The sequence below is a fragment of the Pongo abelii genome, chromosome 4 (genome assembly GCF_028885655.2).
Source record: "Pongo abelii isolate AG06213 chromosome 4, NHGRI_mPonAbe1-v2.0_pri, whole genome shotgun sequence".
Taxonomy (NCBI): Eukaryota; Metazoa; Chordata; class Mammalia; order Primates; family Hominidae; genus Pongo; species Pongo abelii.
The window spans coordinates 167,934,437-167,950,484 of NC_071989.2; the positions used below are offsets into that span (position 1 = coordinate 167,934,437).

General features: G+C 37.7%; 1 protein-coding gene across 1 annotated transcript in view; it reads right to left on the reverse strand.

Annotated features, from left to right (window-relative positions):
- Nucleotides 1-16,048, reverse strand: part of RNF145 (ring finger protein 145) — a 50,813-nt gene that overhangs the window by 26,658 nt on the left and 8,107 nt on the right. The window contains exon 4 of the mRNA XM_063724367.1: nt 9,419-9,527. Coding sequence (XP_063580437.1) covers nt 9,419-9,527 — 109 coding nt within the window. The remainder of the gene's footprint in view (nt 1-9,418; nt 9,528-16,048) is intronic.

Sequence of the window (16,048 nt, forward strand, 5' to 3'; positions counted from 1 at the left end):
TTATTATAAAAGGTTTTAACTATTTCCTTTTCTTTTATTCAACCCTATATTTCATTCCTTTTTTAAGCCTTCTCTTAACTTTGTAATCCTTTCCATTATTTTCTTTTTAATTATTTTTGCTTTCTCTATACTCATTACTTTGCGATTTGCTGTGATTATAGGACACTAAGGGAGGTCTGCATTCCAGAAGAATAAATAATCAACCTTTAGGCCACAATGACAGCCCTGATGTTAAGTGGTTTCCTCCCACTTGCTCTCCTTACTTTGTCCTCCTCTCCAAATCCTAGGATTAGCTCTCCAATACTATACTGCCCCCCACATTCCTGTTCAACTTGAGTCTTTGTATCATTCATCATAGCCTCAAAATTAATATCGTCCCTAGGCCTCTTAGAACCTTTCCCCTTTGCTCAATTCCTCTCTTTCAACACAGTCCTCCAAAATCCTCCATTTGGCTGACTCACCAAAAAGCCCCACCTCAGTAAAAACAGCCAGGCCTAGAAAGCCTGCAGACTCTCTCTTTAGGCCAGCTCAGCTTGGCGTGCCAGAGTCAAGGCAATGGTTTTGGTGACAGCTAAACTACCCAGTATGCCACACAACCACTATGGAGCTGTCACTTCTAAAAGGAGGATCTGGGCATCCCATCCCAAACTGTAGAGAAGAACTGAAATAAGAATCAGTGTTAACAAAAATCTCTATATCTAACATGCACAAATTCCAGCTATCTCATGCTGGCATTGAGAATTCTTGGTAAATCAGTCCTAACACGGATGGTCATTCACAACATAAGAAAAACAAGATAGTAAGCCTAAATAAGAAGGACCCAAAGTGGGAATTATCCAAAATTTCATGAGTCATTTTAGGTGAAAAATTAGCTCAAGGCAAGAGTCATAAAATTCTAACTTTTAACAACATCATGTGATTCTCTTAAGACTCAGGTGAGCTATTCAAGAGAAGCATTATAATTTTTCATTTCAGAAGACTTAAAAGGTAGAATGCTTTAAGATCTTCAGAAACAAGAACTCCTGCCAATCTACTTATAACTGAATAAAATATTTTCCTTCTTAAATGTTTTTTCACTTGTGGAAGGCTGATAATCACCCCAAGGCACTAATAAACTGAAAAATCTACTTCCCTAGTCCTGTATAATAGCCTCCCTCTTTTAACTCAAACTGGGGCCACGAGGAATGTACAAGATCTATGAAAAGGGCCTCCAGGCACGGTAGCTCAAGCCTGTAATCCCAGCACTTTGGGAGGCCGAGGCAGGCAGCTCACTTGAGCCCAGGAGTTCAAGAGCAGCCTGGACAACACGGTGAAACTCCGTCTCTACAAAACAAAAAATGCAACAATTAGCCGGGCGTGGTAATGCCTATAGTCCCGGCTACTTGGGAGGCTGAGGTGGGAGAATTGTGTGGACCTGGTAGGGGCAGGGGTTGCAGTGAGCCAAGATTGCACCACTGCACTCCAGCATGGGTCAGAGTGAGACCCTGTCTCAAAAAGAAAGAAAAAGAAAAGGGCCTCAGAGCTTGCAATTAGAAAAATTCTTGCTTATAAAGAGAAGTATACATGTTAACAAAAAATAAATGGGTACCAAGAACAAAACCTAGTAGCTTACCACTTCAGCTAATTAAAGACCTTTATTACAACAGTCTCTTCAGCAATCTGACTCAGACACTGGACAACTTAGGAACAACTTGTACATTCTGGCTATTTACTTAAAGCTTTCAAACAACGTTAATTCCAAAGAAACCTAATCTGTTTTCACACAAAACAAAGAAGTGTGCCAAGTTATCTTTTGCAATATGGGCAACAAGAAGCACCACTTGGTACAAGAAATCTCAGATGTTCAAATACCTATATTTCCTTATATGCCTACTAAACACACATACATGCACACAAACATACCTACCATACCCTCAGCACTGCGCTAGCAGTTGAATAATTCATTTACCCAGAGTTTATTTAAACTGTTGACACCCTTTCTTTAGCTTCTTTCTGGCCTCCTAGATATTAAGTGCCTGTATTTGATAATGTTCAAAAGCAGAAAACATGTCAAACAGTGAAACTGGTCACTTTTATTCCTGTCAAAATTAAGTTTAGAATATAAATGGTAATACTCATTTTAACAATCCAAGCTACTTGGGAAGCTGAGGCAGGAGAATCACTTGAGCCCTGGAGGCAGAGGTTGCAGTGAGCCAACATTGCGCCATTGCACTCCAGCCTGGGCAACAGAGCAAGACTCCGTCTCAAAACAAAAACAAAACAGTTGGGCATGGTAGTTCATGCCTGTAATCCCAGCACTTTGGGAGGCCAAGGTGGGCGGATCACCTGAGGTTAGGAGTTCAAGAACAGCCTGGCCAACATGGTGAAAGCCCGCCTCAGCCTCCCAAAGTGCTGGGATTACAGGCGTGTGCCACCACGCCCAGCCTATCTATAGTAGTTCTTAACTGAGGACAGTTTTGTTCCTCAGAGACAGCATGTGACAATGTCTAGGGACACTTTTTCATTGTCATATTTGCTGGGAAGAGGGTGTTACTGGGGTCTAGTGGGTAGACAGAGTGTTGTCAACATCCTATAATGCACAGGACAGCTTCCGCAGCAATGCATACCCTGCCCAAAATACTAATATCCTTGAGAAAGAGCAGCCCCGATCTACAACTTTGAATTATGCAAGTCATCATAAAATGGAGAGCTAATTATCCATAGTTTACACATAAGTCACTCTTGGGGAAATTTTTACATTTGAAACCATACTTACACACCCAAGAGCCAGAATGAAAACAGTATTACTTCTTTTTTTGAAAGCCAGTTCTACTGGGCTCTTAATTCAAGTCATAGATACACAAATCCAATATGTTGGTTCATAAATCTAACAATAAAACAAGGAATTTAAGAATACTGGGCCAGGTGCAGTGGCTCATGCCTGTAATCCCAGCACTTTGGGAGGCCAAGGCAGGTGGATCACAAGGTCAGGAGATTGAGACCATCCTGGCTAACATGGTGAAATCCCATCTCTACTAAAAAAAAAAAAATACAAAAAATTAGCCGGGCGTGGTGGCAGGCGCCTGTAGTCCCAGCTACTCGGGAGGCTGAGGCAGGAGGATGGCGTGAACCCAGGAGGCAGAGCTTGCAGTGAGCCGTGAGCCGAGATCGTGCCACTGTACTCCAGCCTGGGCAACAGAGCAAGACTCTGTCTCAAAAAAAAAAAAAAAAAATACTGGAGTTAAGAAATTTTAGAAAAAAACATCCATCTGTGGATGTGACCACACCCTCACAGGAATGACCACCACACTCTCACACGAATAGTAGTATCAGTGTATGGTTTTTCTTTTTTCCCCCTTAGTTTTGGATAGTCTCAATTTTCTACAGGGATTAGCACTAGAAAAATACATTCCCTACATCCCTCAAAACGCAAGGAAGAGTTTAGTAATTTTAAAAATTCTAAACTGACATTTACCAAATTCTATTAAGTTCAATTAGAATATTAATATTAAATATTTATATGACATTGACTGAACCCATGAATCTCTGACATTTAATTCTTCCGAACTGCAAGCTATGTCCATTCTACAGACATATTCTAAACAAGTTTTTAGTCATTTCAGGATAATAAGCTTCATTATGTAAATACACATAAAGGAAAACAGAAACCCGACTTTTCAAAAGTTTATGAAATTTTCAACTTAGAAAATTAATATTTGCAAATGTCTTTTTCTATAAGCTAGTTTTTTAAATTTTTTTTCTTGTTTCCAATGAGGCTGGATATAGCCACTTTTTTAAGTACCAAATTAATTGTTAAAATTATTATAAGTGCTGATTCTCCTTCTCAGGAGAATAAACTATGCCTTGATATAACCTGATTGCAGTGAATGGAAGAATATATTTGTAAATCATAGATCTGATAAGGGACTTGTATAATATTTGCAAATCATAGATCTGATAAGGGACTTGTATCTAGAATATATAAAGAACTCCTACAACTTAGCAAGAAAAAGACAAATAACCCAATTAAATACTGAGCAAAGGATGTGAATAAACATTTTTCCAATATTTACGCATGGTCAATGAACACACGTAAAGATGTTCAACTTCATTAGCCATCAGGGAAATGCAAATCTAAAGCACAATGAAATACCTCTTCACACTCACTGTAATGGCTCCACTAAAAAGGACAACAATGGTTGCTGGCAAGAATGTAGAGAAATTGGAAGCTTCATACACTGCTGGTAGAAATGTGAAACACTGCAGCCATTTTAGCAGTCTGGTAGTTTCTCAAAAGGTTAAATATAGGCACCACATGATTCAGCAATTCCACTCCAAGGTATTTGTCCAAGGAAAATAAAACATTTGTCTACACAAAAACCTGTACATGAATTGTCATAACATTATTCATAATAGCTAAAACACAGAAACAATCCAAGTGTCCATCAAAAGATAATTGGATGTATAAACAAAATGTGACACACATCCATACAGTGGAATATGGACAGAAAAAGAAAATAAGTACCAACACATGCTGCAACATGCATGAACCTTGAAAACATGCTAAGTGAAATTCAGTGCATATAAAATATCCAGAATAGGTCAATAAAAAAAGACAGGTGATAGACTGACAGTTGCGAAGGGCTGGGGGCAGGGAGGGTGGTGGGAAATAGACAATGACTGCTAATGGGTATGAAGTTTCTTTCTGGGGTGATGAAAATCTAAAATAAATTTTGATGATGTTTTGCACAACTCTGTGAATGTACTACAAACCACTGAGCTGTATACATATATATTTTCTGAAACAGGGTCTTGTTCTGTCACCAGGCTGGAGTGCAGTGGCACAATCCCAGCTCACTGTAGCCTCAATCTCCCAGGCTCAATCGATCCTCCACCTCAGCCTCCCAAGTAGCTGGGACTAAAAGTGCATGCCACCACACCCAGTTAATTTTTTGTAGAGAAAGGGTTTCACCATGTTGCCCAGGCTGGTCTCCAACTCTTGAGCTCAAGCAATCTGCCTGCCTTGGCCTCCCAAAATGCTGGGATTACAGGTGTGAGCCACCATAAAAGGCCCTTGAGCTATATACTTTAATCAGGTATGTGAATATCTCAATAAAGTTGTTATTTAAAAAAAATACCTGGGGCCAGGCACAATGACTCATACCTGTAATCCCAAAGCTTTGGGAGGCTGAGGCAGGAGGGTATCTTGAGGGCAGGAGTTCAAGACCAGCCTGGGCAACACAGCAAGAAACCCATCTCTACAAAAAAATATTTTTTTAATTAGCTAGGCATGGTGGCGTACACCTGTAGTCCCAGCTATTCAAGAGGCTGAGGTGTGAGAAGTGCTTGAGTTCAAGGCCACAGTGAGCAATGACTGCACCACTCCACTGCAACCTTGGTGACACAGTAACACCCATCTCAAAAAAAAAAAAAAAGATACTTGGTTATGAAGCTCCACAGAAATCTGAACCATTATTTTTTTAAAGCTAAAACCTTCAACCTCAATGTCTTACAAATGTTACATGTTCAAACCTTGGTATTTATTAACTGTGATATGTTATGAATAATTCAAGGATAGCACATCTTTACTAGCCTTTTGTGAGATACTATCATATAGTATAAATTATAATAAGAGGAAAATATTAATACTAAAATATGCCATATCTTGAAATTCATTCATTTTGTATCAAAACAAACTCCGTAAGATGGCATTGTCTACAATGGGGTATCCAATCTTTCAGTTTCCCTGAGCCTAATTGGAAGAAGAAGAACTGTCTTGGGCCACACATTAAACACGCAATAGCTGATGAGCAAAAAAAAAAAAAGCAAAAAATCTCATGTTTTAAGAAAGTTCACGAATTTGTGTTGGGCTGCATTCAAAGCCATCCTGGGCCACATGCAGCCCAAGAGTTGGACAAGCTTAGTCTACAATTTCAAAGAAGTAACTTGCTGAGGTAACGTATTTACTAGGTAAGGAAACATTTTGTATCAAGTCTGATTCTAAAATTAATTTTCCTTTCCACTAATCATGCTGCCTAAGTGGAATGAACTAGATTGTGAAAACATGGATTCAAGTGAAAGTCTGGGATTGCCCTTCCTAGCTGTTTGCCTACTTCCTTTTTTCAATCTGTAAATCCCAAAGGAACGTAAAAAAAATCAAAATGAAGTAAGAATGGGAAGTATTTTTGCCTACTATAAAATTTTATTAAAACTTAATAAAATCCTATTATTGAGGCTGGACACGATGGTTCGTGCCTGTAATCCCAGCACTTTGGGAGGCCAAGGTGGGAAGATCACGAGGTCAGGAGTTCAAGACCAGCCTGGCCAACATGGTAAAACCCCATCTCTACTAAAAATACAAAAAATTAGCTGGGCATGGTGGCGCATGCCTGTAGTCCTAGCTACTCAGGAGGCTGAGGCAGGAGAATCACTTGAGCCTGGGAGGCAGAGGTTGCAGTGAGCCGAGATAAAATAAAAATAAATAAAATAAACTTCTATTATTTAAAATAAGCTTTAATTTCCTAGTAATGAAAATAAACTTGAAACATTAGAAAAAGTCATTTTCATAAACTGAAACTAAAAAGCTCAAAAAGCCACAAGGGTGGTCAGAAAAAATCCTTTCTTTACCTCTGAAACTACTTAGGTCCCCTTTTTCCTTATATACCAGAATCCGGACCTCTCTAGAAATGCCTGGATTGGTAATACAGTCAGCCCTCCATATTCACTGGGTTCCCCATCTGTGGATTCAACCAACCAAGAATCGAAAATATTCAGAAAAAAAAAAAAAATGCAATTGGAGTAAACATGTACAGACTTTTTTTGTCATTTTTCCCTGAAGAATACAGTATAAAAACTATTTACATAGCATTTGCATTGTATTAGGTATTATAATAATCCAGAGACGAATTAAAGTACATGGAAGGGACTGTGCAAAAGTTGCATGCAAATACTGTCAGTATTTGAGCATCCACAGATTTTGGTATCCTCAGGAGGTCCTAGAATCAAACTCTCATGATACCAAGGGAGCACAGCACTGTAGATAAAAACAGAACTACACGGGTTTAGCCATCACTACACCACAAATGCAAATGGAAATGGAAAAACCATGAGAAAGGGCAGGCTCACAGTTTTTCACCCAGAATTGTAGCTATAATAAAAGCAACAATATTAATAGGTCTACCTTCAACTTTGATATTTTCTTAATTAATCAACAAAATCCTATCAACTCTAAAAAGATATCATATGGCTATACATAAAATACCATTTAAAAATCATTTTTTAAAAATTAACGAGAAAATGCTCACAAAACATTGCTATGTGATAAAAACAAGACAAAAGAATTTACCAAGTACTTACTATGTCAGAAACTGTGGTAAAAGCTTTATATACCTTATCTTATTTGATCTTACAACAGCCTCTTAAGATATTATTACCACTTTAACGTGAAAAAACTAAGGCTTATCCTTCTGGGAAATGACACCCAAGGTTATGGAGCAGTAAATAAGAAACCTGGAATTTGAACCTATTCAAACCATCCATCTATCGAAAAATAAGTGCCCAGGCACTCATTTATAAAACAGAACAGTTACTCCAGAGCTCAGTATACCCTAATGACTGCATTACACTCTATAGATACAAATTTTGTTTACAAAAGAGTAAGCAAAGATGGGAAAGCGTCTCCATCCTCAGCCTGAGCTGAGACTCAGAGGTATCGGGGTAAGGCCACAGGAACAGACTGTGTGAGGTGTGGGGGCTGGTGGTACTAGGATGAGAAACGCATCATGTCTGTGTCAGTATTGGTGCTTGGACTCCTAGTTTGGCTCTATGGAGAGGGATGCTACAGGACAAGGTCTAAGTTGTTTTCATGAAGGAGTCTAAGACACAGTGACATACTTCTGTCATGCAAAATGGGGAATGTTACTGTCTCCATTCTTGAAGGGAACACAGCTTGATTTAAACATTGTGAGGATTGCAAGAAATGCAACACTACTCTGCCAGCTCCAGATTTTGCAACCTTGACATCAGAGGACCTACCCTGGGCAGGATGGTGGCAGAAGTTAAAGAGTAAGACACCATCCTCCAGGCACCATTTTGAGCATAGAAAATCAACCAGGAAGGAATAAAGGAGGAAAATGCAAGAAGTGTAAGCTTCTGGGAAATACCCTGGGACTTTGAGAAACAATTAGACAAACATTAAAGAGAATTGGTGGTCCTGTTTCAACAAGAGGGGCGAAAAACCCAGTGATTTTAGTTATTCTCATCCTTTCATATCCACAGAAGTGGTGAGAATTGAATAGTATTTTAAAAACTGAAAGAAAGTCCCAGAATGTTAACACATCTATCTCTGGGTGGTATAATTTCAGATGATTATTAAATGCCTTTACATTTTCTGTATTTTCCAAAAATTGTCTATGGTGAGCACCATAATTTTATAATCAGAAAAAGTTAATGTTTTTAAAAACTCAACAATGTAATTCTAATAATGTAAAAATGCTACTTCTAAGATTAAATTTCAACTACCCCAAAATCTGTTTCAGACTCTTATTATGGCTTGTACTATAAGCAAGGTCACTCCTCTTAGAATTGGGAATATATTTTAATATGGTAAATACCTTTCTATCAAAAATTATAAAATTTAAGTTTCAAAACAAATTATACCTCCAAAATATATTCCAACCCACTACTTCATAATGTAACTTTTGGTCCACCTATATTTTAACATTCTGTTCCAAAGCAGGAAGCTCATATTCATTGGCAGACCCAAGGCTTAAAATTTAGATCTAGCAGACTTAGGTATGCAGACAATATGGCTAAAGAGATAGAAGTTTAGCTATACAATCAACCTCACAAGATAATGTATATCAATCATTCACTCCACATGGCTGCATCTTATGCTGATTCTTATACATCATAAATTGATTTCCTAAAGTAATGAAGTCTGTAATTGTTAAAACGCTCCTACAGCCTACTTTTAGAAATTCTTTTATCAGGCAATACAGGGAAGTTCAAGGATATCCTCCCGAGTAGATGGGATTACAGGCGCCCATCACCACGCCCAGCTAATTTTTGTATTTTTAGTAGAGACGAGGTTTCACCATGTTGGCCAGGCTGGTCCCGAACTCCTGACCTCAGGTGATCCACCTACCTCCCAAAGCACTGGGATTACAGGTGTGAGCCACCACACCCAGCCAGTTCAAGGATATCTTTATAAACATAACCTTAAGGCTTGTTTCATGTTAAGCTTGTTTTTAAAAGCAGAAATAAAATGTCAGCATAAACCAGCTATTAATCCTGTGTAAGTTTGGAAAATGAGTATCAAACCAGTTTTGGACCTACCAAAGCCTTAGCTTTACTTAACAGTGTTCATGAAAAGTATTTTATTGGCAAAAGAAAACTTTAAATTCAGTCATACATTTCAAAAATGGGGTCATATTCTTACCTGGAAATTTGATGTCCAGCATAGAGGAGCAGAGCAGTCAAAAAATACAGATAAAGCTGAACCAGATGCTGCCTGGGCAATGTTAGCAGCACCACACTTAAGATATAACCTGTAGCAGAAAGATAAATAAAATACAATTTTAATTTAGTTTCCCAATTAATTACAATAAAAGAAAGAGCTTGAGGCAAATAATTTTCCAAATAGGTTTCAGTACTTTCTGAGGTTTTTTATTATACTTACCAAAGTAAGTTTAGCATAGTGACACCACTATGGATTTTTTGTTGTTGAAAACGTATTGTATTTTTCACTTCTCTTGTAGATTTCTCTACCTAATAATCAAATATATCACACAAATGTGTAACACAACTCCTTTCATCATCTACCTTTCCTTGATATCAACTTACTTGTTTTATGCCAATTCTCTCTTTCTTTCTAGTCCGAGGAAAAACTGGGTGTCCTAATGTCTCTTTCCAAGGCTGCCCCTTCCATGTGATTCAAGACCTTATTTCTCCAACCCCTGAAGACTGTCTATCTCCTATACTTTCAGTCATTCCCCCTGACATCACTCCTTACCTTTGTTTCAAAGAATGTGCAGGGCTTTTACCCATCTTGAGAAAAAAAAATAAACTTCTTTTCACAGCGATTTTTTTCCTATTAACTATTTTTCTCATTCCACTGTCAAATGTTTGAAAAGATCTATACCCAATGCCTCTATTTTCTAAGCATCTATTCTTCTCTTTACCATCTACAATCCCTTTACAAACCCCCTTAACTCGTTTGCTCTAAAGAAAGTTGGAAGTCAACAATTGCCTACTTATCACATCTAAGACATCCTGCTTATTTTTGATCCCCAATATCCAGGCAACTACCATCAAAACGTTGTTACTCTTTGGCTCTGTTGATATGGATTTCCTCTTACCCTCTAACTTCTCCCCTTCATTTCTTTTCACCCTTTCCAATAAACACTGGAAATTTGGTTCCCAAACAACTGTTTTTCTCTATATATAAAGTACCTAGTGCAAACAACATATTTTGTAACTTCAAATATCAGCATCTCTCCTAGAAATGTTATCAACAAAGTTACTGATAACTTATTATACATGCAAAAACATATCCTCATTTCTTAGTCTAAGTAGACATCCCATCTCATCACACCTGAGATATATTCCACTTAAATGTTCTCATATTCAACAAGAACAAACTGTGCTCCCCACCTCCTCCCTCAACAAAGTAACTCAAAGTGACTCAAAACCTGTCATCTTTTCTCTCTTACCATCAAGTCCTGCTGAGCCTTCCTTGATAAATTCCTCTCATGTGTTCCATTCCAATCTCTATGTTCCATATCCTAATCTGCTCTGCAATGCACAGTATACTACCAGCCTTCTTTCAGTCTCTATTTTTGTATACCTTATACTTCAAGCTTGTCCAACCCATGGCCCATGGGCTGCATGTGGCCCAGGATGGCTTTGAATGTAGCCCAACACAAATTCATAAACTTTCTTAAACTATTATGAGTTTTTTTTTTTTTTTTTGCAATTTTAAGCTCATCAGCTATCACTAGTGTTAGCATATTTACGTGTGGCCCGAGACAATTCTTTTCCTAATGTGGTCCAGGGAAGCCAAAAGATTGGACACCCCTGATATACTTAATTACCGGGGTAATATTCCTAACACCATCACTTTTACTTGACAATTCTCCTGCTCTAAAAGTTACGAACCTGACATTCTAGGTCTTACACAATCTGGACCCAGTCTACTCTTCTATAACCATCTTCCACTTAATTTACTAAGGCACAGGTACTCCTACTTATCCCCTATTGCCTCTCTCATGCTGAATCAATCATGCCAAAAGCTAAGAAAACATGAGCATGCTTGGGACTAAAGAAATAGAACTGAGGATTTCCTACACGTCCTAACTGCAAGGACAGTCCATCAAAAGCCAGAGATAAGTATTTTTATTTGCTCTTTATTTCTTAAAATAATTTCTCCAATTTTGTTAACCCCTACCTCAAATGACTTTAGAGGTATTTTAAAGAATATGTAATATAGTTACTAAGCATTTCCACTGATTGTAGCTGAAGGATTTTCTAATGTCTATTACATGAAACTTCTCCTTAAACTCTCTTTTAACAAAACTGTCATTTTCCTTTCCAGAACGGTCTTGTCTTTTCTTTCTTCTATATATCGCATATAAAATCAGCGGCCAAATCTTCTAGATCAAACATATTCATTTCATCCATTCCTTCAATTATCCAGTTATTCAATCAACATTATTATGTGTAAAGTATGACCCACCAGCATTCCTAGACATGGAAGATCCAAAATTAATGTGAATAATAATCTAGTGAAAAGATAAGCATGGACAAAAGTAATTATTAGACAAAATTGATGCTATAATAAATGAACATTAGAAGGGCTATGGTTAAGTGATTAAGCTTGACTTGGATCTCAAAAGGTGAATGGTTCTTTACCAGGCTAAGAAGAAAAGGAAATATTCTAGGAAAAGAGAACAGCAAGCATGAAAACCATAAAAGCATAATTTTTAGGGGACAGTAAATTCTGTAGGTTAGACTAGAATTTGATGTTAACAGAAAGACTGGGAGACGATGCTGAAAGAACTAGCAACTAAAGCCTCAATATAAAGCCTAAATACAATAATCAAGAGTTTAGACTTAGCTAATGGTTCTCAAATTCTTCAGTATCTATTTAGGTGAGGTAAGAGAACAGAAACCAAAACAACAAAAGCACCACTGCTCATCTATACCCCATTTTCATATTCCAGTGGAAAAATAACTCAGTGGTAACAAAATATTTGTGTAAGAAAACTTTGAGAGATGATGAATACTAACTGAGAGCAGTATGAATGAACCATCTGAACTACGATGTATATACAATCTAACAATTGTAAAAATGCAAGCCAAAAATACTATTAACACAGACATGCATCACAACTCACTCTACAGCATTAACCAAACAATCCATAACAAACTAAGTTAACAATGGCAAAGCCGTTAGTTTTTAAATTATACACAGTAATTTGTAATTAAAAAGCAAGACCAGTAGCATTTAAAAATGATGACCTAGGCCAGGTGTAGCAGTGCACACCTATAATCCCAGCTACTCGGGAGGCTGGGATGGGAGGATCACTTGAGCCCAGGAATTCAAGGTTACAGTGAGGTTATGATTGCACTACTGCATGCCAGTCTGGGTGACAGAGCATGACCCTGTCTCTGTAAAAAATAAGGGTTGGATGTGTTGGCTCACATCTGTAATCCCAGCACTTTGGGAGGCCAAAGCAGAAGATCACTTGAGCTTAGGAGTTCAAGACCAGCCTGGGTAACACAGCAAATTCCTGTCTCTACAAAAAAATACAAAAAACGAGCCAGGTGTGGTGGCACACGACTGTGGTCCCACCTACTGAGGCGGCTGAGGTGGGAGGATCACACGAGCCCAGAAGGTTGATGCTGCAGTGAGCTAAGATCGTACCACTGCACTCCAATCTGGGCGACAGTGAGACCCTACCTCTAAATAAATAAATAAATAAATAAATAAATAAATGAAATAATGACCTATGGGAACAGACTCTGAGAACAGAAAAAAGAATAAAAAATAAATAAAAATGATGAACTGCTTAAAACAACACTGATGAATCTAATAATTTCTGCTATTTAAACATTATAGTAGTTGTAGGGTAAACAGCAGGACCGGAGGTAAGATGAGAGCCTAGATTATAACAGTGGCTTTGGGTATGGAGCTGCCAGTCAGCCATGAGATACATATTTAAATAGGTCTTAGTGGTTATCTGTGGGTGACTAGTTGAGAACAAGGAAGTGAAGATCTGATGTTTCTAGCTTGGGTAATCAAGAAGACAGCTTTGCTATTAAGACAGGAAACACAGCAGGAGAAAGACTTCTGAGGTGAGAAAAAGGTGATGAGTTCAGTGATTGACAACAAGTTGAAATATCCATAGGCTATTTAGGTGGAAATGTCTAAGAAGTAATTCAAAATTCATTCATTCAGGGCTGGGCACAGTGGCTAATATCTGTAATCCTAGCACTCTGGGAGGCTGAGGCAGGAGGATCACTTTAGGCCAGGAGGTTGAGACCAGTCTGGGTAACAAAACAAGACCTTGGTATATGCCTGTAGTACAGCTACTCCAGCAGCTAAGGATTACTTGAGCCCAGGAGTCTGAGACTGCAGTGAGCCATGATCACACTACTGTATTCCAACCTCAGCAAGAGTGAGGCCCTGTCATGTACATACATACATATATACAAAATTCATTCATTATTGAGCACCAGCTAGGTGCTGGGAATACTGAGATAATAAACAACCCCCTTCTTACCTTAAAGGAGCTCACAATCTATTAACAGTTGGGAAAACAGATAAGCATATGGACCCTTAGAATGCAGCATAATAATTGCTATGGTAGAGATGTGAACTGGTTCCATGGAATCACAGAGGAAGAACATCAACTCCAGACTACAGTGGTCAAAAAGCAGTGCAAAGTGGAGATAGAGATGTGCAGCCCAAACTACATGGGGTCACCCAAACAACAAAAGATTAAAATTAAACACAAATTGTGGGCAATATCAACACTTGAGAAGTCTAAAGAAAACAAAAGAATCAGAAGCAATGGTCAGGGAGTTAGGAGAAAAATCAGGAGAAAAAAACACTTTCAAGAAAGAGGAAGTGGTAAACAGCTCCATAAACATAGAAAAGTCTGTAGAATTAGGACATAAATGAGGCTTGAATTTTACATTTTAAGTCACTAATGATTTCAGTGATGGTAGTTTCAATAGGATTTTCACATCCATTTCTTCCCAATTTCTACCTTGCCAGTTCTGGCTCTCACTACCTCTTGCCTAAAATCCTAACTGGTCTTCTTACCTCCAGTTTCTCCCCTCCCCAATCCATCATCCTATAAAATGCTGCCTAAGCAATCTTAAAATGCAGCTCACCTGCTCTAAAATCCCCACTGACCCACCACGACCTATAGAATTAAGCACAATATCTACTGTATGTATTCAGGATTCTTCACAAAAGCCCTATTCTACCTTACCAATATTACTTCTATTCCTCTTTTCATATCCTACACTCCAAAAAACAGTGGACAGTCACTTCTCTTTCAGCAGAACCCACCCTGGAAAGCTTCTAAGTTTGAAGACACAATTATATTCCATTAAATACAAACTTTATTGCTCCCTCCCTTAATTTTTAAGCTCCTTAATTACAATTAGAAGATATAAAGGGGGAAAAACTCCCACTTATGATAGCAATAAAAAAGATAAAATACCTAGAAACAATAAATGTCAGGAGGCTGTGGCAGGAGGATCATTTGAGCCCAGGAGTTCCAGGTCAGCCTGGGCAACACAGCAAGAATCCATCCTCCCCACCCGCCCCCAAAATTAGTAATAATGCAATCTAAATAAAAAAAAAAATCAAACGGGTTGCTTTGTTTTTGGAATGAGACCTAGACAATTTTGAGACAATTCTTAAATTCACATAGAAAACTAACCATAAAAAAAAGCTCAGAGGAGGAAATAAAGAAAACTGAAGGGACTAACCCTATCAGACAGTAAAATATAATCTAAACCCTCAACAAATAAGACAGCGTGTTAATAGTTCACAAACAGGCAGACAGACTAAAGGAAGAGAAGTTCAAAAATGAAACAAAATATATTGAGAATTCAGTATATAATGAGAAAAAAATGGACTAAACAAATAGGTGAGGATGACTGTGTGGTTATCTAGAAAAAATAAAATTATACCTATAACACACTATTCATACAGATAAATGAAGTAAAGATTTAAATGTAAAAATAAAACCACAAAAATAGTAAGATAGAACACAACAGAATTCTTTATAAATTCAAGAATAAAGAAGGCTTTTCTAATTGACTCAAAATACTAAAGCTTAAAAACCTTCTAAATGTCAAAAAATCATAAGCAAAATCACTGAGTTGAAACTGGAAAAACTATTTTCAACTTATCACAAAGGATTAATTTACCTAATGTACACCAAATTCCCACAAATTGGTAAAAAAAGAATCTCACAGAAAGTGAAAGGATTAATTTACCTAATGTACACCAAATTCCCACAAATTGGTAAAAAAAGAATCTCACAGAAAAGTGGGCAATGTATATAAACTGACAACTCTCAGAAGAGAAAATACAGGTTTTTCTTACGTATGTGTATGTTCAATTCATTCATAATAGAAATGCAAACTAAAACTACATTGAGTTAAAAAAATCAATTTTTCCACCTATTGGAGTAGCCAAAATATGTGTGTTAACAGGCTGTTTTGATAATACAGGATTGTACAAACTCTCAACCACGGTTTTTGGAGGTACAAAATAGTAAAACCCTATGGAAAGTACTATCTGTCAACACTACAAATATATGTAAGTTAACCCTTGAACAAGATAGGTTGGAACTGTGAGGGTCCACTTACATGTAGATTTTTTACAACCAAACTCTTATGGAAAATACAGTATTTGCAACATGCAAAACCCACATATACAGAGGTCCAACCTTCTGCATACATAGTTCCACAGGGTCACTTGAGGGACCTGAGTATGCGCAGATTTTGGTATATGTGGGCATCCTGGAACCAATTTCCAGCATAT